The 26,220-nt window shown below is 37.5% G+C and overlaps 2 protein-coding genes across 20 annotated transcripts in view; one reads left to right on the forward strand and one right to left on the reverse strand.

Moving 5' to 3' along the window:
- Positions 1-26,220, forward strand: part of LOC137032030 (nuclear factor 1 X-type-like) — a 126,412-nt gene that overhangs the window by 37,800 nt on the left and 62,392 nt on the right. The window contains exon 1 of one of the 19 annotated variants that reach the window (XM_067403503.1): positions 25,842-26,166. The exons of the other annotated variants lie outside the window; for them this stretch is intronic. The gene's annotated coding sequence lies outside the window, so the exon portion shown is untranslated. Of the gene's footprint in view, positions 1-25,841; positions 26,167-26,220 lie in introns of those variants that run through there. 19 annotated transcript variants of the gene reach the window in all.
- Positions 1,452-2,926, reverse strand: LOC137033048 (N-lysine methyltransferase KMT5A-like). Its single transcript, XM_067405116.1, has 3 exons — positions 2,735-2,926; positions 2,304-2,466; positions 1,452-2,110 (listed from the first exon to the last, which is right to left on the reverse strand). The coding sequence occupies exons 1-3, from the start codon at positions 2,835-2,837 to the stop codon at positions 1,885-1,887; spliced, it is 492 nt and encodes a 163-aa protein (XP_067261217.1). The 5' UTR covers positions 2,838-2,926; the 3' UTR covers positions 1,452-1,884.

Raw genomic sequence — 26,220 nt, forward strand, 5'->3', positions numbered from 1 at the left:
AATTGTAAGAAAATTAATTAATTTAGTTTAAAGTACAGGTAAAAAAGTACAAATTGAACATCTGTGCACGTGTGTGAGTGACACAGACAGACTCAAGGTATGCAAGGACACTGTCCCTCGGACCTGTAATGACACCCATGCTCAAACCCTGAGTCTTCCACTGTTGAAGTCCCAGTGTGTGGCACACTCAGAAAAACACCAGTGTTGGGGGGACACCGTGGTTAGAAAAGACCATCCATACTGAATAGAGCACATTTCCACCACAGCTGCAAGACGTTTACTAAAACACTGGAAATTGTGTTCCATGGAACATCACAGTACTTCTAACATTGGTCAATTTCAAAACTAAGGTAAATTCAAACTCACCTCACAAGCAGAGTCGTTTGGTGTGTCTCCAGATGATTGACACGCTGATCTCAATTCGGTCTCTGTACAAGGGAACACAGGGAGATTCAGTGCTTGGATTTCCTCAAGTCATATAACCACATATAGGCATAACATACTCAACTCACATCCCTGACAGACAAAAATTCTACTCAAAATATCCATCAAGACACAAAATAATCATCTATAAATGGCCTGATATTGCCACGTTTTTCATGCTGCAAACCCTCAGGGATGCCATGCATTGCCAGAAGTTTACTCAAAACTTTAACTGACCACTGGTAAGGTCTGTTGAGAACACAGGGGGTGACACCTCCTGCTGCTGGACACCAACTTCTTCTGCGAAAGAGGGGATTGGAGAAGTGCCACATTGACCTCTGACACAATGCACCTAAAAAAAAAAAAAGAACAGCAATATACAAAGATGAACAGGCATCAGCTGATATAGTGTTCATTTCACCTAAGACGAACACTCTCATTCTTACATGCCATGATAAACAGCTGAATTCAAACTAACCTCATGCTCAGGGCTGTCTGGTGCGGGACTGGATGACTGACACTCTGCTCTCGACTCAGTGTCTGTTGAAGAGAACACAGGGCATGAAGGCACAATGCTTTGCAAGACCCCAGTATTTACCAGGCATTGCTTATTCAAGCAGGGACTCACCTCTGAATAAGTCTGTAGAGGAAACATTGGGTTCCACGTCATGGGCGTGGTCACCAAGCTCTGCAACAGAGTGTTGGCCAGAGGGGATGCTTGCACCACTGAGCTGTGTCTAAACAAGTTAAACAGAAAAATGCACATGTGAACTTGGACATCACCTGCACAATTGTGTTATTGTACAGTTGAACTGACTAAAGTCCCATTGTTGTAAAACAGACAGCCGTATTCAACCTCACCTCACAAGCAGAACTGCCTGATGTTATATTGCAGGACTGGACTTCTGGTCTCTCTCTGGTCCCTGTATAACACAGAAAAGAATATGAGGAAGGCCAGGGAGGGTGGGGTTGTGCATCACTCTAGAAGCCACCACACCATCACTGGTTCACATCCTTTATAGACACAATACGTTTATTTGCCCACCATAACTAATGTAAAACATAAGTCAAACAGTCACTGACCTTCAATAGAGACTGTGGATGACATGGTTTGGTCTTGAAAACGGTCTTTAATAGACTCTTGGGCAGCAGTGCTTGTAACAGTAGGGGGAATCTACAAAACATACAGGACAAAACATACAGGTAAGCTTGCTGGCATCACCTGAGAGAGTCATGCAAGTTCAAGATTAACCTGACACGATTGACTGAAAACCAGATTTAATACCACCAAGAAGTGACTTCTGTTTTTTGGTTATAATTGTTGGCACTAACAAGCGATAGGTATTGTGTATTATCTGTGGCATCATGAAACTGACACAGCTTAACACACAGAAGCTTTTAAGACAGAGATGATTTCATTGTTATCAAGATGTCTAGAAGCATAGGCTTTAAACTGTGACACTAATTCATAGGAAAAAAATCAAAATGACTCACCTCTTTACGCCAGGGCCATTCTTTCCCACCATAGTCATAAGTGATTTCAGTTCCTGCCGTAATTTCCTTCAGTGCAAAAAGGCAAAGATGTGGCTTCCCTTTTGCTTCGATCAACTTCATTCTGCAATTCGGTGCCTTGTGCTCATCGTTTACCAGTCGCCCAAATGACCCATCTTCAAGTGCTCCATCAATACTGCAAATTTACAAACATCATGCACTAAACAGATTGTACATTCATTTGTAAGCAACTACACTAATGCCAACATCCAATGCAAGTAAATTTGTTCGATGCATAGTTGATAAGTTTAAGAACAACATGAGTTTTACTTCAGAAATCCTGACTTTTCACTATAGAAATCTAAACATATTAGTCATTCTGAACCTACCACCATGTCTTCCGCTTCCATATGAAGTCAAACATGAAGATCGAACATGCATTGTGGTACAGTTTACGTCTATGTTCAGCTTCAGCTGCATCAATCAGCTCCCCTCTGTACTCCACCACGAAGTCTCCTTGATTGAAAACAGCTAAAGTGAAGATACCACGACCTGCGGACACAACATTATTAGACACAGGGGTAGCAGACTATCCACTATTCTACATGTAGAATAATGAATACATGTCCAAGTGTAGAATACAGCAACAGACAGGCCCACTTTTAACTAAAATATTATTAAAATACTATTAACAACTTTAATTTATATTGATATTTGTACAATTAATAGTCAGACTGAAAACCACTGGTCATAATATCAATTCAAGAACCAGTGCAGTGTAACCCATCAGTCTAGCCTGCAGTGTGTCAAAGTCACTCACCTTTAACTGGATTAATATATTTGATTTCTAACATTGAATTCTTGTCTCTTCCTTCAAGGATGTGATTAATGGCATCCTGAAGGGGAGTAGTTCTCCGTGGCATGACACAATTTGCTAAGGAAATTAAGAACAAACATGTAAACAGTATATCAATATATTTTAAGTTCTGTGAGGGGACATACACAGACAGATGAACACAAGGGTCTAATTTCAATACCCTAAAACATTAGCTTCCGGTTTCACAGACAAGTCTTAAGATAGTCTCAGATTAAAATGCATGTTTGAGCTGTTTTAACTGAAAGTAACTTGCACTGACATATCTTAAAATATATCAATATAAAATATATCAGTGTCATTGTTTTGTCTCAAGATGCCCTGTCTGTGAAACCAGGCTTTAGATCTCTTAGGAATGTAATGTGCAATTTAAAAAAGTAAAACTTTACAATATTATGTAAACAAATATGTGCAGAGTATACTGAAGAATGTGTCTTGTCAGTTCTGTTACAATTGTCAGTCCTGTTAATATGCTCAAATATGTGAAAACTATAAACATACTTCTAATTAAAACTATTGTATAGTTACGCATGTGTCTGTAATACCCAGGTGAAAACATACTCTAGTAATTTATAGTAAATACTATAGTGTTTTGGAACCATACTATAGTAAAGTACTTGAATTAATTTCTTGTGGTAAGTTTATAGTTGCTGTGGTAATTTAACAACTATAGTAATATAATCAAATTACGTTGCCCAATATTGTACTAAGTAACTTCTACAACTATAGGGTATATTATACTACAATACACTACAGTTTACTGTAGTAAAAACTAAAGTATACTACAGCATTCATAACAGATTATCAGTTCACTTTTGTTAATACTACTGTATGCTGTAGCATTCATTAACAAAGTATTGTAAATACTATAATATATATATATATATATATATACAGTACAATTTACTACAATTTACTATAGTATGATTCTAAAACACTATAGATTACTATAGTATGTTTTCACCTGCGCAGGCATGACAAAAATATCAAAACATGAGGTTTTGTAGTCATAAAATAAAAAATTACATAGCCTGAGATGGCACAATACAATTTCTTGTACTTTTAATCGGTCTTCATTTCATGGATGTTTAAAACAAATCGATTAAACTTATTTTTTAATTTGCCAGAGTTGAAAAGCCCCTGATTTCGTGGAATGGCCCGTTTTACTGCTAAGTTTAACTCTGTATTGTTGTTATTTGTATGTCGCTTTGGAAAAAAAGCGTCTGCTAAATACCATAACCATAACCATAACCATACTTATCATTCGAACCTATTAAAACGTTTTATAATTTATTTCTTACCTTTTCTCCAGAACGTGCACTTCCAGAACTCCCGGGAAATTGAATCACCTGTTGATAGTCGAAGCTCTCTCCCATCCAGTCAATCAAAATGAGTAATGCTAATCTGAGCATGCGCAGTGTTGAATTCGCGTCTAATTTCGCGCGTTGTGTATAAAGTCCCGCGTTGTGTATAATTTCCCGCGCTTGTGTGTCGCTGCATGCAGGGACCACGACAACCGATAGGGGGCAGTGGCGGACACACAAATATACAACATATGTCAGGTTTTTGGTATACAAAGACTTTTGAGAAAACCACTTTTTAGGTATTAAAACATGCTTAGAAAAGGTTTTATATGGGTTATTTTTATGAGGACAGCCAACTGTCCTCCTAAACAGGAGGGTCCTCATAGCTCTGTGAAATGTCTTGAAATCTGTCCTTATAAGCCGTAAAACAAACACACACACACACACACACACACACACACACACACACACACACACACACATACTTGTTTTTGTGAAATGTGGGGACATTCCATAGGCGTAATGGTTTTTATACTGTACAAACCGTATTTTCTATCCCCCTACACTACCCCTACCCCTAAACCTAACCCTCACAGGAAACTGTGCACACTTTTACTTTGTCACAAAAACTCATTCTGTGTGATTTATAAGCCTTTTGAAAAGTGGGGACATGCTGAATGTCCTCATATTTCACCTCTTTTTGTAATACCCATGTCATACCCATGTCATTATACACATTTGTGTCCTGATATTTCACAAAAACAAGTACACACACACACACACACACACACACTCACTTATATACTCACACACACACTCACTTATATACTCACACACACACTCACTTATATACTCACACACACACTCACTTATATACTCACACACACACTCACTTATATACTCACACACACACTCACTTATATACTCACTCACACTCACTTATATACTCACACACACACTCACTTATATACTCACACACACACTCACTTATATACTCACTCACACTCACTTACTCACTCACACTCACTTATATACTCACTCCCACTCACTTATATACTCACTCACTTATATACTCACTCACACACTCACTTATACTCACTCACACTCACACACTCACTTAAATACTCACACACTCACTCACTCACTTATATACTCACTCACACACTCACTTATATACTCACTCACACTCACTTACTCACTCACACTCACTTATATACTCACTCCCACTCACTTATATACTCACTCACTTATATACTCACTCACACACTCACTTATACTCACTCACACTCACACACTCACTTAAATACTCACACACTCACTCACTCACTTATATACTCACTCACACACTCACTTATATACTCACACACTCAATCACTTACACACACACACACACACACACACACACACACACACACACACACACACACACACACACACACACACTCACTTATATACTCACACACACACTCACTTATATACTCACTCACACTCACTTACTCACTCACACTCACTTATATACTCACTCCCACTCACTTATATACTCACTCACTTATATACTCACTCACACACTCACTTATACTCACTCACACTCACACACTCACTTAAATACTCACACACTCACTCACTCACTTATATACTCACTCACACACTCACTTATATACTCACTCACACTCACTTACTCACACTCACTTATATACTCACTCCCACTCACTTATATACTCACTCACTTATATACTCACTCACACACTCACTTATACTCACTCACACTCACACACTCACTTAAATACTCACACACTCACTCACTCACTTATATACTCACTCACACACTCACTTATATACTCACACACTCAATCACTTACACACACACACACACACACACACACACACTCACTTATATACTCACACACACACACACACACACTCACTTATATACTCACACACACACACTCACTTATATACTCACTCACACTCTCACTTATACTCACTCACACTCACACACTCACTTAAATACTCACACACTCACTCACTCACTTATATACTCACTCACACACTCACTTATATACTCACTCACACTCACTTACTCACACTCACTTATATACTCACTCCCACTCACTTATATACTCACTCACTTATATACTCACTCACACACTCACTTATACTCACTCACACTCACACACTCACTTAAATACTCACACACTCACTCACTCACTTATATACTCACTCACACACTCACTTATATACTCACACACTCAATCACTTACACACACACACACACACACACACACTCACTTATATACTCACACACACACACACACACACTCACTTATATACTCACACACACACACTCACTTATATACTCACTCACACTCACTTATATACTCACTCACACCCTCACTTATATACTCACACACTCACTCAATCGCTTATATACTCACTAACACACACTCACTTATATACTCACTCACACTCACTTATATACTCACTCACACCCTCACTTATATACTCACACACTCACTCAATCGCTTATATACTCACTAACACACTCACTTATATACTCACTCACACACTCACTTATATACTCACTCACACTCACTTATATACTCACTTACTCACTCACTCACTCACTCACTCACTTATATACTCACACACACACTCACTTATATACTCACTCACACTCACTCACGTATATACTCACTCACACACTCACTTATACTCACACACTCACTCAATCACTTATATACTCACTAACACACTCACTTATATACTCACACACTCACTCACTTATATACTCACTCACACACTCACTTATATACGCACTCACTCACTCACTCACTTATATACTCACACATTCACTCACTCACTCACTTACCATTTTGATGATAAGTGTGTACCATTTTGAAGAACTTGAAATAAATCTTTTGATGACAATAAGGGTGAAACCCCTCACAAGACTAGAATTGAAGGAGACTCCAGAAAATCAGTGATTTCCAGGTGTACTTTCTGATCAGCAAGTAACCACCTAGTGTCCACCCAGAGCACATTAGCCTCAAGTTTTGCATGTGCAAAGTTTTACAACTTAATTTTACTTTGCACAATTTCTCATTGCATGCAGCTACACCTTGTGTTTTTGTCATGCCAATAAAGTGCACTAAAGTGAATCCCTTTGATAGTCTTAGCCTTCATAGCTGCTGATCTTAGATCAGTTAGGTGATGTGTTTGATCATAGGTTTGGGTTTGTAAGGCTGGTCGCAGATCAGTGTCAGTGTCACCATAACACTGTAGATTTAAGGAAGAATGTGGTGAAAAGGGAGGCATGGTGGTTTTTAAACGATTGGAGAGAGCGATGGTGGTTTTTAAACGAGTTCAGGGAGGGATGGTGGTTTTTAAAGGCATAGAGGAGGTGATGTTTATTGACTTACGAACCGCTGCAGCCATAGAGTGTTATTTGGAAGAATGGATGGCAGGGATCCAGGAATGGAGGGGGCTGGAGCGGGAAGCGGCACATTCATATGTGCATATGTGTGTTTGAACACATAACACTAATCATGTTTCTCAAACAGAAACGAGACCTGGGTTAATGTTAAAAAAGAGCAAAGTAGAGAAAAAAACATTCTCCCATAATCCCCCTGTGTTAAACAGATGTTTATTTTGTTGTAGGGTGTTATAAATGGGTGCAGGAGAAGTGGTGCCTGTTTCCTTATTGGGAACATTTACATGGTTTCACTGTTTCTCTCTCTCACACACTTGCTCTGTTCCAAAACCTAATGAGCTGTCTGTGTAGCCTGTATTTTAAGGCATCATAATCTGTGCACCCAACACTGTTTCAAAAGGTAAGATGTATCCTTTTTTTAAGTCAAAAGTGAGCTTACAAAAAAAGGTTCTTTATTGGCATCTGTGGTTCCATGTAGAACCTTTAACATCCCTGGAATCTTTCCATTGCACAAAAGGTTCTTTATAGTGAAAAAGGTTCTTTGGATTATTCAGTTCTTCACATAAAAATGGTTATTTTAAGAACTGATCATTGAAAGAATCTTTGGGGAACCCAAAATGGTTCTTCTATTGGCAGCGCTACAAAATAAATTTTATGAGTGTAGTGAGTGAGTGCATCTATCCATTATGGCGGACATAGTGAGAAAATATTAATTTATAAACATGTTTACAATTCATTTCATACAAAAGAGTATTGTCTTATTAATTATTTTGAGAGTATTTTACCCAATTTGTGTGTGTTATGTACATATTAGAGTGTTGCACCATTAGCTTAGCAACATGCTAACACCAAACTCTGTTTAAATCATTTGTGTGTCGCATTCGAGAGTTCCTGCTTATGTAGAGTGTTCCAAATCAGTGAGTTATGTGGGTCCATTTCAGTTAAGTCCCTATGTAGACAGCAAGGCAGATCACTAAGTTTTGGAAGTCTGTTTTTCTTCCTCACTGTGTGCATATTCATAAATCTCATTCATTCACTGTGAAGTTCTCAGACACACTTAGATGTGTGCAGACGCCGCTTGGCAACTGAGTTACATTTCTGTCAAAGTGTTTTAAATAAATGCCAAATTCTGCAGACACAAAATACAACTGCAGTTGATTTCCATAATTTGCAAATAATGCACAGCTGTTTATTTTCTTCTCTTGTTTTCCCTTTGGAAGTATAGGATTCATGATTCGTCAAAGCACAATATCATCACAGAAGGCTCTGCAGGCAACTCAAATCATATTTGTTGGTAAACTACTACACGTTGTGCCAATTAAAATGATGAATTGTGATTTCTGTTTATGTAAGTGAGCTAATCAGAGCACATCTGTAAACAGATGACTGCTGTCAGTGTTATTGCCCATCTAAACTCATAAAACAAAAGAGCAGTCGATGAAAGATTTACAATTGAACTGCAATGCTTTCAAAAGGAGTGGGCAGTGAAATTCAAAAGCTTAAAAGCCTAGCATACAGCATCTTAAAGGTGCAGTGTGTAATGAGACTGACATAACAACAGCGGGTTCCAGATGTAAAAACCCCTTTCTTTTTTTACATTGAGGAATTGATTATAACGATAACTTAAGCTTTAAAGACAGACCGTCTGTGAGCTACGAGGTTGTTAATCGATGGTTTATGCTTTTGTTGAAGCCATCAGCCCACATTATTGCAACAGAATTTGCTGGTGGAAAACTACATTGCCCATGATTCTGCACAAAAATCTCCACCAATCAGAGAATTGCGCCATGCAAATTGCACCTAAAACAGTCTGCCTATATGCTCTCAAACTACTGAAGTATTTGTGTATATGAGTAATGGGTGTGTTTTTTAGGCGTAAAATGCAACAAACCAATCAGAATGTCATCTCCCATTCCCTTTAAAAGCCAGGAGTGATTGCACCATGGTGGATTCACTATTTAAATGGCGTAAATATAGACATCCTCAACCTATTTCATTTATGATTACTGTAATTCTGATACATGCAATGACTATCCATTATGACATGTAGGCATTTTTATCTTTATGTACACAATAATAATCTTTTACATTGTAAGCCTTTTATTTTTAATATTTGGCACGTTTGTGTGCTGCTCCGCATCCCTGTGTGTGTAACTAGCAGAGTGTATGCACGTTGTGTACCCGCCTATAGGTGCATATTACTAACGTGCCCTTTAAATAACCAAAAAATAAAATAAAAATACTGTTCCATTGATTTTAGACCAGGTTTTTGTTGGTCAGTGGCACAGTTGTTTTCAGTTGCCTCAAGATGGCAACAAGCCAACAATGCACTTGAACACACCTTGTTTTCAAACCAGCATACCCATGGGCAAAACAGATGGGTGCGAGTGCATATTTAAACAACATGGCGCTGGATGTGAAAATGATAACTGCGTCGGGCTGAAACTAGCAAAAAACACTTGTGTCGCGCCTGGCGTCGTATTGCGCTGGGTGTGTGATAGAACCCATTTTGAACCCAATTTTAAAATCTGGTACCTTTTTTTTTTTTTTTTTTTTTTTAAAGATTTATTTTTGGCTTTGATCGAGAAAGGGTTTGAAACTCAAACTTGGGTCACCTGAATGCAATGGTGATAAATGTCGGCATGCTGCCCACGAGGCTATCGGCATCGACACTTGGTCTTTTTGTACTCATTTCAAAATCTTTTCTGCTTTGAATCAAAGTTTGGAGCAACTTGGTTCACCTCTCAGCTGGCTGGTTTGGTTCATGGCTTTTAACTTTTACTTTTTTAAATCGGAAATATGGATATAATGAATTGGGAAAAATTCTTCTGCCAAAAAAGTGGGCGGGCACTGTTGGGTCATAATTTGGGGGTGGGACTATCTGTTTGTTTGACTAATAGCAGATAGTGTTCAGGAAACAGCCATTATTGTTGAAGTTCTATCTGGTGTTGCTAGTGGTTCATGAATTACACACTTCTGAGCAATTTTATTGAAATATCAGTCAGTGCAGCCATCAAATGCTCCTTCCAGTGTCTTTTTATGCAGTAAAATAGCTTCAGTGAATCAGGTCCGCAGCGGTGGTGTGACTCGGGCCGTGTGGCACGGTGCCAGCTTCCAGCCTCACTCCCGTGATATGTGTGTTTAGACTGGCTTTCACTGAGGTGGTAAAATCCAGACCTCAACCTGAAGGCAGAGCACAGTCAGTCCTCTGAGTTATGCCAGCCTTTCACCAATGCCGCCCACCACAGGAAAGAGAGAGGGGCAGTATTTAAAGGCTTGCTCGAAATGTTTTGGCAGGGATGTAATCGTGATCTTGGCATTGAATGCAGGCTCAGTCTAAAGAACTGGGTCATGTTCGGGTTAGCACTTTTGCAGCGTCTGCTCGCATACTCTCAGAGAATTACTAAATGAGCTCAATATCTGGCAGCGCTTGACAATGCTTATCGTTACTCTTTGAGTCGGCTGTCAAGGAGCAGAGTTTTATGTGCATTTTATAATTCGCCGAGGAGTGCGTGATGATGTCATCAGCTCGTTACAGCTGGCGTCGGATCAGTTGATTCATGAGCGTTTCGTAATAGAAAGAGATCATTGGTGGAGGGATGTTTTGGGATCAGTAAAAGATGTTGGTGTAATTCTGCAGCTGACATCAGATACTGAACCCAAGCATTAGCATGGGCACAGTGCTAGTTTACCTGAACGATAAAGAGCTTTTATTCTTTTATTATGTTAACATGTTGTCCTTATCTCCTCCATTGGAAGCTCTCGTTATTCTCTGTGTACAGACTCTATGGCAGGGACGCTCAAATTACACAGCTCGGGGGTCACTTTTAGAAAATGCACAGTGAATTAAATGACCTGATAATTCACCTGGGATTAGAATATGCAGTAACCAACAATTGAGACAGTGACCGGATGCTTTTTCAGTGGCCTTGTTTTCGGAAGTATTTTTCTCCTCAGGGATTTAAAAAGATCAAGTCCTTAAGCCATGAACCAACACAACAAACTCTGAGATTAAATGTGATTAAGTAAAAGAAAGTATTTTTGAAATACAGAAGGAAGTCACAGACTGAATTAAAAGTGATGGTGCAATGGTCTTTCATTATAAATAAAACATTTGGCTTATTTCAACAAGTTCATTGCAAAATATGCAGAAATTAGCAGTTTCAAAGTGTTGGGAGTTATTCTCGATTCTTAATGGGAGTGGGCGGTCACTGCTGAGCTTTTTGGTTGCATTTTCTGTTTCCATTGTTATGGTGCCTTCACTGATTGATGGACTATGCATAGTTTTGTTTTTCATTGGGATTTGGCTATTAAATATGTATAAGCCACAAGTAAGTGTGAGTTCAACATTTCTAGACAACTCGTAATATATCTTCCCTTATCTCTGAGTTCATTGTTGGTCTGTCTTGAAAGTTTTAAATGTTGTTATTAAAAATCAGTAAAAAGGGATTGAATTTGTACTTGTGGAATCTTGTGCTCTGTTTTTTTTTATCGTTACAAAAACATTGTATTGTTGCGTATCATTATTTTTTAATCATCAAAATGGTACACTCTTAAAAATAAAGGTACTTTATTGGCATTGATGGTTCCATGAAGAACCTTTCCATTATACAAACGTTGTTTAAATGTTCCAAAAGGTTTTTTTTTTTTTTTTGCAGTGATGCCATAGAAGAACCATTTTGGGTTCCGCAAAGAACCTTTCAGTGAACAGTTCTTAAAATTCATTAAGAACTTTTTCCACTACAAAGAACATTTTGCTCAATTGTAAAGTTTCCAGCGATATTAAAGGTTCCCCATGGTACCACAGATGCCAATAAAGAACCTTTTTTTTTAAGATTGTATAGTGGAAAAATGTTCTCTTTTAAGAACCGCTCACTGAAGGGTTTTTTGGGGAACCCAAAATAGCTCGTCTATGATAATGCTGCAAAAACCCTTTTTGCAACTAGTATTTTTAAAAGTGTAGGTATGTTTTATTAGACGCTTTTCATTTTCAGAAGTGTCATCGAAGTGATTTAAAACGTAAATAATGCAAATATTTAGTATACTTGAAATAGACTATAATTGATGTGTACATTGCAAAACCTTCACCCCGTCTGCAATGCAAACAAATCAGTGAGGACGTTGCAGTAGATTTCTTGTCTATTTATTGTGCTTTGTATTATCTTGCATGATACAATTCAGACTGTGACTGCTTAGAATGCAACTCAAATTTAGCTTAAAACTAAAATCATTTGATTTTACAGTATGCTGTAGATTCAGTAGCAGTATTTTAATACACTGTTCACTGCCCGTCAGCAGACATAAATTATTCTGTTCCTGTATTTTAAAAAAAAAAATCTTGATTTCCAGCCCTAATTGCACTAACTGGCTAGTGTGAGTGTTTTCTTTCATTGTATCTGAGAGGTAAGGCCTCGGCTAGAAGCATTGATATGCACATATTGGATTTCTTAAGGGATGTGAAGGAATGTTAACCATATTATCCCACTTAGAGGCTCTTCAGGTTGCCAAGTCCTGTCTTGGGATCTCAGAAACTTTGTGCATTGTGCTTGCCGTCCCTCACTGGTCTTCTCTGTGGTCGCAGTCCTTTGGAATGCATCAGAATTGTACGGTTGCCAGATATTATCGGTTTGATCAATGTCTCATGCTCCTAAAATGCACCTTGCGGGGTTTAGGTATTTTGTTCATCTTATCTTAGCAAGTCAGGAACTCAGAAACACAACACTGTGCGCTTCGTACAGTCTGTTAAGGGGCCGGGACAGGGCGTCGTGTAATTTTTACTCCCAAATTCTGTCCTCTGGCATGCGTCCATTGCCACACCCCATCAGCATTTAAAGAAGTTGTTGTACAGTTGTTGATTTTCAGCTCTGGAACTCGAAGTGCTGTGAATGTACTGGGTAAAATCCCACAAAGGGCTCAACGGAAGAAACCGGATCAGACCCTTGGGTACTGTGGCGAAGAACTTCTCTGTTCTCCAACTGGACAAATTGTGCATTGAGCGACTCGAGCAGGATCTTAATGGAAAAGACCACCTAAAAATGAAAACTCTTTCATCATTTTCTAACTCTAATGTTTTTTAAAACTAGCCTATATGATTTTATTTCTTTAAACAAAACACACATTTTGCTTCTCTTTATTATACAATGTATTCCACTGAAGATGTGGTTTGGATTGACCTAGAATTGTCATAAGTTATGACTATTCATTTTTCGGGTAACTATTCCTTTAAGTTTATTATAGAAGGGTTGTGTTTTGGTTAACCAATAGTGAGTCAGTCTCACCAAGCAAGCATTTTTCTTATGTCCAGAGAGACCTAAGATTCCTTTTTTTCTCAATTTCACCTTTTCTCTCATGCTTCTACCCTTTTGGTATGATATTAAATGGATAGTTCATCCAAAAATGAAAATTCCAAACCTCTATGAATTTCTTTGTTCTGCTGAACACAAAAGAATATATTTTGAAGAACATTGTGGGGCACCATTGGAAAAAAAAATTACTATGGAAGTCAATGGTGCCCCATCAACTGTTTGGTTACAAACATTCTTCAAAATATCTTCTTTTGTGTTCAGCAGAACAAAGAAATTCATACAAGTTTGGAACAACTTGAGTGTGAGTAAATGATGACAGAATTGGGGTAAACTATCCCTTTAAGTTTGAAGTCTTGCACATGCAGCTTTAAAATTGCTGTATGTGTGCATGCGGTATCAACCTCCCGGCAGTATGAAAAATCATAAGGCTGCATAATTAGTCCTGAATCTGTTTGAAAAAGAGTAAGCGGGCCAACTTTTTTTATTTATATTTTTATGAGTGTACCTTCCCACAGGTGTCAGGGCCACGAGACCTGAGCAAACATGCAGGCCAGTGCAGCCAAATGGAGGTCAGGTTATAGCGTGTGCACTGGATTTATATCTCTGCGCTCTGGAGAGAAACTCTGGTTCCAAAGACAAGATGGAGGAAGAGGCAGTGCTGTAAAATATCTCTTAAAGACTTTTAAAATGCTTGTGCACTTCTGTAACTGTTTCTGTGTATTCCTAAAAACATCAGTTTCCTCTTTAATTTGTGTAAAACTAGTTACCTTAATTAGCGCTGCTGCTAATTACTCATCCTCATACTTAGTGTAACAGAGTAGGCGTTTTGAAAAACCTCTCTTAAAAATAAACGCTCCAAAGAGAGTTTTCACAGCAATTCCATAGAAGAACCATTTTTGGTTCCTCAAAGAATCTAGTGAGTTTGAAAAACATTTGAAGAATCTTAAAAGAAACTTTTTTCAATATAAGGAACCTTTTGTGCATTTGAAAGATTCATAAATGGAACCATAGATGCCAATAAAGAACCTTTTTTTTTAAAAAAAGTGAACATTTCAGTGCCTAACTTCTTTCTTAATGATTGGACTTGATTGGAATTTAATCCAGTGGATGATAAAATTGATGAAACTACCACACATGAATCGAGCCGTGTCTATGTACTAGAATATTACAGAAACATTTTTTGTTTTTGGCTTGGGCCAGTAAACAACCATCTAAAATTCAACTCTGGCAGCCTCCCACAATGTCATAGTACAGCCATGGGCAAGTTTTGAATGGGTAAGCACACTCACATTGTCTTCAGAAAATATATTTATTTAGGCTTTTTGTAGCTTATGCTTTTCTTTTGCACATTTACTCGCTGTCTCTCTTGCTTCTGTCCTTCCAGGTTCCTGTAGGTTTCAGATTGAGAGAGCACAGATGAGGTGGTAATATCTTGACGTGTAAGGCTCTGGTTGTGTCTTTAGTGCTCTCTAAAGAGCTCCAGCTGTTTCAGATCTTATTCCTACTTAACAGTTGCTAAGCTCTAGCAAGCTTTTTTGAGTGGATGATGATGATGACAATGATGTGGTTGTCATGTAGAGAAGAACGGCAATATATTTTTTTTATGTTTATGTATTTTTGTTTCTAAGCAGGCAGATTAAGACACAAGCTAAGAACTGTCATAAAACTTGAAGTTTTGAGAAAAACGCTAATATAGTCGCAAAGAGAGTGCCAGTAAACACACAAACAACTCTTTCTCTCTCTCCAGTCTCTCTTCCACTTATAAACACACACACACACACACATACACATTCTTACCCCAGCTGCAGCACACACACATTCCCTAACCCTGGATTAAGCTTACTATAATGGGAAAGCCCTCAGTGCATGCAGTGTTACCCTCTCATTACCACTGCACCTGTCCTGAACTGACAGAACTAATGCTGGACGGCACTTAATGAGAGAAAGCGGCTGACAGATGAGACAAATAGTGACACAGAGAAACAGAAAGAGAGCGAGTTCACTGTCAGAAATGAAACAGAGACCATTTGTGATCTTGTGTCGTCATACAGCAATCAAAGTTTCAGTTTTTATACTCTATCGTTCAAAAGTATGATTTTTTTTTAAAAATGTTTTTGAAGTCTCACAGATATTTTATGATTTAAAATTTCTATTTGAATTTTAAAATGTATTCCTGTCATATCAAAGCTGAATTTTCAGCATTATTACTTCAGTCTTTAATGTCACATGATTTTCTAGCCATTTTCCTAGATACAAAAAATATATCGACCAACATTTGTCTATTTTGAGTTCAGTATAGTTCCAAAATCTGACAGCCTTATCGATAAAAACATTTTTCTTAGTAAATATTGTGTTCATTCCATATCAACAATTTTGTCTTATGGAGTTTTTAAATAGTATTATTTATATACTGATTATTAGATATCTCTTTAGCTGGCATAATTTATTGGAAACCCCCATATCTACCAACCACCAATTATTAATAATTCATTCTTAAAGGGTTAGTTCACCCAAAAATAAAAATTCTGTCATTTATTACTCACCCTCATGTTGTTCCACACTCGTAAGACTTTAATTAATCTCTGGAACACAAATTAACATATTTTTAATGAAATCTGAGAGATTTCCGTCCCTCCATAAACAGCTATGCAACTAAAACTTTGACTTTGAGAGATCGTAAAACGAATGAATTGAGCGAAATTTTCTGAAGAGACTTGATCACTTTATATGATGAACAGATGCTTATACTGAGTAATCAATGACAGAATTTTCATTTTTGGGTGTACTAACCCTTTAAGTGATTTAGTCAAAACTCTTTAACCTGTCTCTCTTTCTATCACATACTCGTACACACACTCCCACATCAGCTCTATTCTCTCTTTAACAAATGGTTTCATCACAGGCATTGTAGCTCATTGTGCACATGTGTGAGCGTGTCATGCTCATGCGGCTAGTGGCCATTCACTGTCACCTTTGCCATTGTAATGTAATTACATCCAGTCATCACAGAGCGTGCGTGTGTGACCGGTGAGTTCATTTGTGTTTTGTGTTTCGTGTTTGTGTTGTTGATCTAGCTCTTGCACGGCTACTCGTTTTCTCTAGTCATCCACAAAAGTAGTGGACTAGTCAGCGAGCCAATGTTTACCTTATGTAAATGTGCTGTCGTGCTGCTGGAGAGTGTGTCTGCAGAGCTGAAATGTGAAAATAAAGTCTTATGGTACGTTTTTATTTGTCTTTGGAAGTGGGAAAGTCCTAGTTCCCAGTAGGAATTTTTAGCAAGTTGCGCCCGGAAAACTCAGGGGAAGTGCAACAGCCTTGACTTCAGAAGACAATATGGCTGCTCAGCACATCAACCATAGTGATACAGTATTGTACTGATATATTGTTTACTTCAGGTGGTTCATAAGTTAATGAAAAGCTAATAGTTAATTGAATCGTACATTAAAATACACTTCAATTGCATTCACGTTTATGTAATTTCCAACGTTTATATATAATATTCCACCAAAACAAAAGCTCAAGATTTTGGCATGTTAAAAGCTTGAGTGTTTGAAAGTGAAGAATTTAAGACATAAAGATTTGTATTGTAACACCGTGTCTACACTGGATGCAACAAATTCCCTAAAGTAAACGGATTCCCCGTTCTATTTCTGAAGTAGTCCAAGTGCTTTGCAATGGTCGGTTTGACCCGTTCATTGTAGACAGCTTTTAGCTGTTGCGGCGCAACGCGACAATGGTCGCATCTGGTGTAGACACGGTGTAACTTGTAATTTCCATGAGCAGTAGAGTCTTTGTTCTTTTCTATCATGACAACTCCGTTTAGCATGGTAATGTAAATGACAGTGTTGATGTATTTGGTCTTGGCGGAATAGATCTGCTATTCTGCTGCTGAAATTCCTGCTGCTGTTGATTGTTGGTGTTTTTGTAGGTTATTGCTGCTGCTGCTATTCCTGCAGAGCAAGTACAGGTACTTGCTACCTCCAATACAAACACTGATATGCTGCTGTGAGCATGTAAGACATACTGCTTCAGCATAAATGGCATATATAAAATTACCCATAGCAAATCTGTACAGGTGGAGCTGGGGAAAGTGGAGGGTTTCAGAGGAACTTTGAAAGTGCACTTCAAACTGCTACAGCAAACACTGACCAATTATTTAAAGGGGTGGTTGATCATGATATCACTTTTTTAACTTAAGCTAGTGTGTAATGTTGCTGTTAGAGCATAAACAACATCTGCAAAGTTACGACACTCAAAGTTCAATGCGAAGGGAGATATTTTCTTTTACAGAAATCGCTTTTTTAGCACTACAACAAAAGACTACAACATCACTAACCCTAAAATTTACATAAACCCCACCCCCGAGAACACGCAACAAAGGGCCGAGGCCATGTTATTCCAATACAGAACGTAACACAAATGCAATAACATGTCATAAAAGCAAGATGACAAAATGACAAGTTATAACTGTAATTAAACTAAACTATACCTGTTCTATCTTCATGCAGCATGTATTCTCAGGCTCTGTAGGCATCTTACAACAGTTCCCACATGAGCGGTTTATAGATTATCATGACAGAATATGCTAATCAATGAGTTAACTCCACATCAGCTACATAAATTCATCAACTAACCATTCAGAAACGTCCTGTTGCATTCTACATGCTGTCACTTCTTCTTGAGTCTCTCCATCATTGTCAGACTCCGGTTTGAACATAAAAGGTTAATTGGCACAGCTAACACAAGTGCTTGAAACTCCACCCTTTTCTTGGGAGCAGCAGCTCATTTGCATTTAAAGGGACACACACAAAACCGGAGCGTTTTTGCTCACCCTCAAAAAGTGACAAATTTAGCATGCTATAAAAAATGATCTGTGGGGTATTTTGAGCTAAAACTTCAAATACACACTCATCAGAGACTTATTTTACATCTTGTAAAAGTGGCATTATATGACACCTTTAAATGTTGAACAGCAAGCTCATTGGCTGCAGATTCGACATGAACCAATCAGCTTGTACATCATTTAATGATGTAAATATCAAGTTGCAATAAGGACCCATCATCCTGTGCCATCTAGAGTTTCATGACGGAACTTGGTGTGTGTATATATATATATATAAGTTCCGTCATGAAACTCTAGATGACACAGGAGGATGGGTCCTTGATGATATTTACATATATATCACTTACTAGGATTAAAGGATTAGACATTTTATCTGTTTGCTTGCATGTCGTGACCACTAACTGACATCAGAGAATTGTGAACATGCATATTAAATTATTAAAAGAGTAATTTAAAATCTCAGGTGGTATTTCAAGTAAATATTTTACATCCAGAAGCTTTCAGCTTACAAAAAAGTTTGGGAATCCCTTCCTTAAATTGTTGCTTAACAGGTATGAGCATGAGAGAGAAAAGTGTGTGTGTGTGTATTTTTACACTTGAGTTGTTAGTGGAGTGTTTGTGGGTATTTAGTGCATGTTTGTCAGTCTGATCTTTGCAAAATTACTGTAAACACCCTTGAAAATGAAATTGCCCTGTAGCATGTGTTAATGAAGAAGTGCTCACGGAGTGTGGTGTAATAGCGACATAACGATACAGGCTGGTGAGGAAATAGGGTTTAAATCCTCTGTGAATACCATGAGGCATGAAGATATGTCATAGAAAGACAGGAGACAGAAGAGCTAGATTGATCGAATAATTAAAAACTGAGTGACAGAAATGTAAAAAAATGAGTGTAAATGCACAGAAAAAAAGACAAATGACATGACTAGTGTGTTTAGGGCAAGACAGAGACAGCGTTAAGATGGAAAGAGAGATAGAGTGGCAGAAAGACAGGAGGTGGTGGGTGCCTGATTTGCATAAAGGGTAGGGCACGATGCCCAGTTTAGGAGAAGGGTTGGCACCTCGCCTCGCGGAGTGGCGGAGGTAAAAGAAAAGAATGAGAATAAAAGCGAGGGTGGAGGGGTGCGTGTTGGAGAGCTCAGAACATCTCTAGTTTAAACCTGGCACTTGGCACTGGAGCTGCTGAAATATCAACCATAATTACACTGCAGTTATTTACAGGTTGTGATGGATGCATATGCGGTAACTGAACTTCCTCATGACTGAGTACCAGGGTGATTCTAGGATTTCAGTTTTATGTTGTTTGCAAACCAGACAGCGACAAATGATAAAGCTCTTCCATGTAAATATGAGTTTTTGTATGTTCTGTTGTGGGTAACTGACTGTGATAGAATGTTTTGTTTGGCTGCATAGCCCCGCCCACAGTCAGATCGAATCTCATTTATATTGATGCATTTGGAGTTTTGGTTGCGTTTTATGTTGATTTACAGTCTTGCTTAAGAACATTGCTCTTTTTTTTCAATGCCTTGGTCCTTCACCACCACACAATACTTTAAATTTTTTTTAAATGACTGGTATAAGGTGAGGATTCAGAGTGAAATAAAATGCAAGATCCACTGAATTAGATCAACTCATCCATGTCAGGAAACTGACACTCATTTTTTTCCGTTTACAGAGCCTAGGGCTTTCGCAGAAGCAGACACACATTTCAGTGATATCTGTCAGGTAGTAACAACATTTATGCATGGATTAAAAAAAATGCAGATTTTTAATAATCCGCGCTTTCGAAATTCCACATTTTCTTTTTAATCAATTTGTCAGTGAAAATATTGATTGTGTAAATACAACCCTGATTTGTTTGTTACATTAACATATTAAAAAAATTAAACTGAAAAAAAAAATATATATATAAAGCATTAAAAATTAAATTTAAAAAATAGACCAGAATTAGAATCAAAGTTGCAAATTTAGCCTAAATGAAGCTGTTTTACTATAATAAATTGAATAAAAACTCAACAGATGATGTCAAAGTGACATTTTTGTGCTACTTTAATAGTTGAAGGTCAGGTCAAGACATCTGTAATGGGACAGGCCAACATCAGCACTTTAAGAGGTAGCCAGATATTTGTTAATTTTATGTTATGCAGTAGTTTATATTAAACTACAGACTATCATAAGTCTCACAAAAATAATAAAACATGGGATTTGTGCCTCTATAATGCATTAAAATCACCTCAGTGTGTTCTGTAGGATACCATGTGTTTATCTAATGATTTTTTTAGAAAAATAAAATGAATAAAGCCTACTTTTACACACTATCCCTGTCCCTAAATGAAAACTCTTTGCATTTTAATAATAAACATTTACTTTCTATATGAATAATTTACCTTTAAGGAGGTCCACTAATGGTGTTGTTTTCTCTCTCTCTCTCTCTCTCTCTCTCTCTCTCTCTCCCTCTCTCTCGCTCACACACACACACACACACACACACACACACTCGGGGAGAGTTCACTGCGCTCACAGTAGGGCAGTATCAATATTTAGGGCGGTCGGAGCGGTTGTATTTAGTCGCTGCGTAAGCGGCGCAATGCTGTGGTGTCACGCCGTACTCGTCTCGGCATTTTTTCCAGTTTACACTTCATCAGTCTCCCTGATCTCACCGGCCGAGTCCAGATCTCTGATCTACAGACACATGTCCACGCGGACGGAAACAGCCTTATTCATATGATGAATGATTCTACTTTCATATTTAATAGGCGTCTCTAAATAGCACACAGCTATGGATTATGAATGTGCATGTAGCCTACCTAATTAACTCTTGAATGAAAGAACAAACTGTAATACTGCAGATTAGGATATCCAAATAATCCCTAAATGAACAATTATCTTAATAATAATATGAAATTCAGTGTTATTGAATAATTTTCATGGGTGGGCTCTTTCAAGGAAATATCTGCAGGAAATTTTCTGTGCAACCGATGTTGTCTTTTGGCGCTCATATAGGCTAGCACAGTTGGTCAACAAGCTTGATTTAAAAAAAAAAAAAAAAAAAAAAGAAAAACACTGAATTTTTAGTGATATGTAAATCTGTAATGAAGTGATAAATAATAAGAATTCTTTGTTTTTTGTTAAAATCCTGACGCAAAACCCTCAAGCGGCCTACTGTTGCTATGGTTACTCCCTCAGTCCAGCGCGATTTCTGTTTACCGCCAGGTGAAAATACTCGATCTGAGTAACTTTTGTTGTAACTGAATATATATAGGCTACATATATTGACTCATGTGTGTGTATGTATGTAAAAATGTACTTTTAAGACGGCCAAAATTTTGTTTTTACATCCATTTGGGTGGTTCTGCTAATCTGAGGAGCCTCAAACGGTGCCTCGGATATTTTTACAAAATAGCTTTTCTGTATGCATTAAGAATATTTACCCGCGGAACTGAACTCACTTAAATTACTCCCAGATTTTCAAACGTCTTGGAAGTAGTTTTAACCTGAATGAATTGCACACAAAGCACCACTACAGCTCTCCAAAAGCACGTCTTAGCCTAGCTAGTGAACGGTTTTCTGTTTGGTAAGTAAAAAATATTTTCTTTTATTTGATCCTCAGGTTACAGGCTTTGGTTAAAACTCTTAAAAGTTCGGATATGAGCTGCTTGTATAGCCTTAGGCTATATGCTTGATGAAGAAATATATTCTTGTTTGCACTATATTTATGGTAAATGTTATTTATATGAGATACAAGCTTGATTTATGGCACACCGACCTAACGTATTCAAACTGTCATCTGCATTTTCCCCAGTTTAGATCATAGGTTAAACATTAATGATTTTTATTTTTGTTTTGTTTTAAAATTTGATAAAATATATTTGAATTGGTTGAAGGGGAAACTTAGTCATCAAACATGGCATCATTTTAAAAGGTGTTTATTAAAAAAATTAATTATCTAGTCATGTCGAGATATTCTACGAATAGTTTAAAAATATGACGGTGTAAAAAAAAAAAAAAAACATCTTTATTATAATTCTTTAAACGTCAGAGTTTTTTAATGGCAACCCGATTTGGCAGCGCACAAGTTACAGAAATTGTTTATTGAATTCGGTGTGTAGATAAAATAAGATGAATCTTATTTTGTATTTAACATATAGCTGTTCTCATGGGACATAAGAGTAAATATATAGGCCTTTTAAAATAATTTTCTTAACGTATTTTGATTTTCAGTTATTTATTAGGCTAACTGAACGCTCCCAAATGCTACTCGGATGTCTCCCAATTGTCGGAAATAGGCCTGTTTTCTTTGTTGATGTATTCGATTTCGTTTTTTCCGTTTATGTACTAGAAGGAGATTTTTTTTTTTTTTTTTTTAGTTAATGTGTAAATTAGTGGTGTTCTGTAGCCTAAATTTTTACACTGATATAAAATCTCTGGGTTTGGCCTTTAATTTAGGGAAGTTCTCGTTTTTCTGTCGGTAAATGTATGTTAATAAAAGTTTCATTGTATTTTGGGGATTTTTTTTCAAATTACACTCACTATAATTCATGTCAGCTCCTTCAGCTCTCGCGCATCAGCCGCGCGAGGGTCTGCTCCGCTCCATCCGCAGCCTTTTTTTTCTGTCTCGAGCCAGTATGATGAAGCTCGAGCTCCCGCCAACGCGATTTAAAAAAAAAACAAAACCGTTAGCGGTTTACAGCTCCGTTGTCGAAGGTTTTTAAGGAAGCCAGATACCGTTGAAAAAATGGAAAATAATAAATTACATTTATCTTAAAAGAAAAGCCAAAGGTATGGTACTGTTAAGCCCCTATTTACAAGGCACAATTTTATTGGCCTTGAATTTCGTCCAGAATTGTATTCTTTTCGGTGTTTTGTTTGAAAATAAAAAAGGTACTTTTGAGTCATAATTAAGCCTATTTGTTAGTCAGCGAGGCGGGCCAAACTTAGTGTTATTGTCTTTATATTGGCTACACTTCAAGGTCAATCATACAAACTAAACCCTTTAAAAATGCTAATGGACATTTGATGTCACAAAAAGCTCAAAAAAAAAAAAAAAAGTAGAAATTTGATTTAAGCAAAATTCATACATGTAGGGCACTTAACTTTGATGTGCTTTGCTGCATGTGTGGTGTAATATAGAGTAACAGGCAATTTCAGCACAGATTCTGTAAATAGTGTGTGAGTGTATGTGCTGGCGAGTTTTCTTTTCACAATCTCAGCCTTTTTCTCTCTTTCTCTGGAAGAAGTAGGCCTTGCTATACAGACAAAAAACACACAAGCAGTACGCAGCAGAGCGAGACAGCCTTTCGTAGAAATCGTGCTTTTTTTGTCTGCCTCTCTCTTTCTCAAACTTTTTTTTTTATCTTCCTCTAGCGCTCTTCTTTTTTCTTGGGTAAAACAAAGGGCGCTGTTTAGAGAGGAGAGTGTCATACAAAGATAAGATAGGCTGTGGTGTAAAAGAGTTTGAATAAGGTCATTCGGCAATGAACAAATCCAGCAAGCTTGCCGTTTACATGCCGTTTATGGCTTGCATACTAATTTAGTCTCATGATAACAACACAAAGTTCATGCTGTCATAATAAAGTTCGCTTCATCCAAAGTTATGTCAGGTTTGATGCGATCGTTCAACCAATAATTCAAGCAAGAACAATGAACTTGTTACTGACACCTTTCCCCCAAGGCCGTTTAATGCAGACACTTGCAAACTCTTTGTTTCTTTCTCTCTTGCTCCTCCAAGACATGGAAATTATTTCATGGAAATGAATGTATCAGACACAAAATCCATGTAGGCTGTCAAGTTAAATCAGATACAACAACATGCAGAATGATTTCAGTTTTGCCTACAAAATGTATGCAAAACAAAATACCAATACACCTTGTTCTGTACACAGTCAACTGATATGAATTGTGTAGAACTTTGCTTTAATTTAAATTGGAATTATGTAAAGTGAATTGCGAGCCAGTGGAACATTTACAAACAAAACGACACGCCAACCTGACGCTCGGCTTTGTTTGTTAGGAAACGCTGCGTTTACATAGCAGGCGCCTACTGGCAACTGCAAAGTGAGTTGCTTTGAGAATGAGGCTGTTTGACCCGGTGGTCTCGGATAGGCCTGATGGTCGCCCTAAGGTGTCGCGTAGCCCTGAGAGAGCGGCATATGTTGCGTAAACACATTGTAGGGATTAAACCAGATTAAATCACTTGATATGAATCTGCCCAAGATAGCAATTTCCCTGGCTCTGTGCTTGGATCATAATGGATCATTGGGAACAGAGACCAACCTTTGAATTCCTTTTAATATGTTGTATAGATAGTTTGGTGCAGGATTTGAGCATTGAATGTGTCGTACACTAAATCACTCAGGGCTTGATGCCGTGACCAATGCAGTGTTGTCATTGAGTCTCGTGTTCGTTGATCATGTACATGCGCCGTGCAAACTTATATATTTGGTTTTCTGTGATCTAGTGAATATCGTTGTTGCAAATCCTGCTGATTTAAATATGCAAACGTGGTCAATTTAGCTGTTTATAAGGACATTGGAATTGAGAGATCGATTTGCAGCAGTCTTGGGTTGAAAATGGTAAATAAGTTAAAGTATGTCATTGTTTTCCTGCAAAAGATGTTTATGGAATTATAAACAAGCATCACAGAATCTTTATTATTGGAGCTATTATTGCAAATTAATATATATATATATATATAATATATATTTATTATTAAATATATTAAATATGAAATATTCTTTAAAGAATACTAATAGAATTAGTTTAAAAAAATAAAGAATACTTCATATTTAATAATAAATGAAGAAATAACTTAATTCTTTTTTGTCAGGCTAATTTTTTAAAATATTTTTTATTAATACATATATAGTTACATATGTACATTTATATATAAATATAGATATATATTTTTATTAAAAGTATTTACTTATTAAAAATATTTTTTTTTAGTGGTTCAACTCATAAAAATACTGTGTATGACAAGTTAATTGTTGCAAATTAATTGTTGAGTGCTGCTATGGTCTTGTAAGCAGCATTTTAAAGTCTTTGGATTATGCATTATAAGGAAATTGGGGATTTATTATTTTTTTAAAGACAATAATATTAATACAATTTTTTTGATTAGTAACATTTTTTTAAGTGGTGATAAAAAAAAAAGTAATAAACCTCTGTTTATTGCGTCAAAACCTATGCATCTGATGTCGACACGTCTTCAGATAAAGTTTAGAGAGAGAGTGTTGTTCTTCTGTGGACTATGTCTCTCTCTTTACTCTTTGTTTGTGTGCCGAGTCTAAAGGCAGCTGCTGGTCTGTAGCGTCTGCTGGGAGTTCTGGCCCGCGCGTTCACACGCCGCTCAATGGAGGGAGGGGACGGGGCATACGGGGACACTACTGTGCGCTCGCTCGCTCGATGGAGGAGATGGCAAGTGTATTGGTGAAAATGGCAAAAGTGCGTGTGTGCATCTGAGTGCAATTCTTGAGGACAAGAGGGAGAAAATGGAGGTAAATTGGGGTGGGAATGGAATACGGGCGGCGCCGCTGATTGGCGCATGTAAA

Source organism: Chanodichthys erythropterus, chromosome 12, assembly GCF_024489055.1.
Source record: "Chanodichthys erythropterus isolate Z2021 chromosome 12, ASM2448905v1, whole genome shotgun sequence".
Lineage (NCBI taxonomy): Eukaryota > Metazoa > Chordata > Actinopteri > Cypriniformes > Xenocyprididae > Chanodichthys > Chanodichthys erythropterus.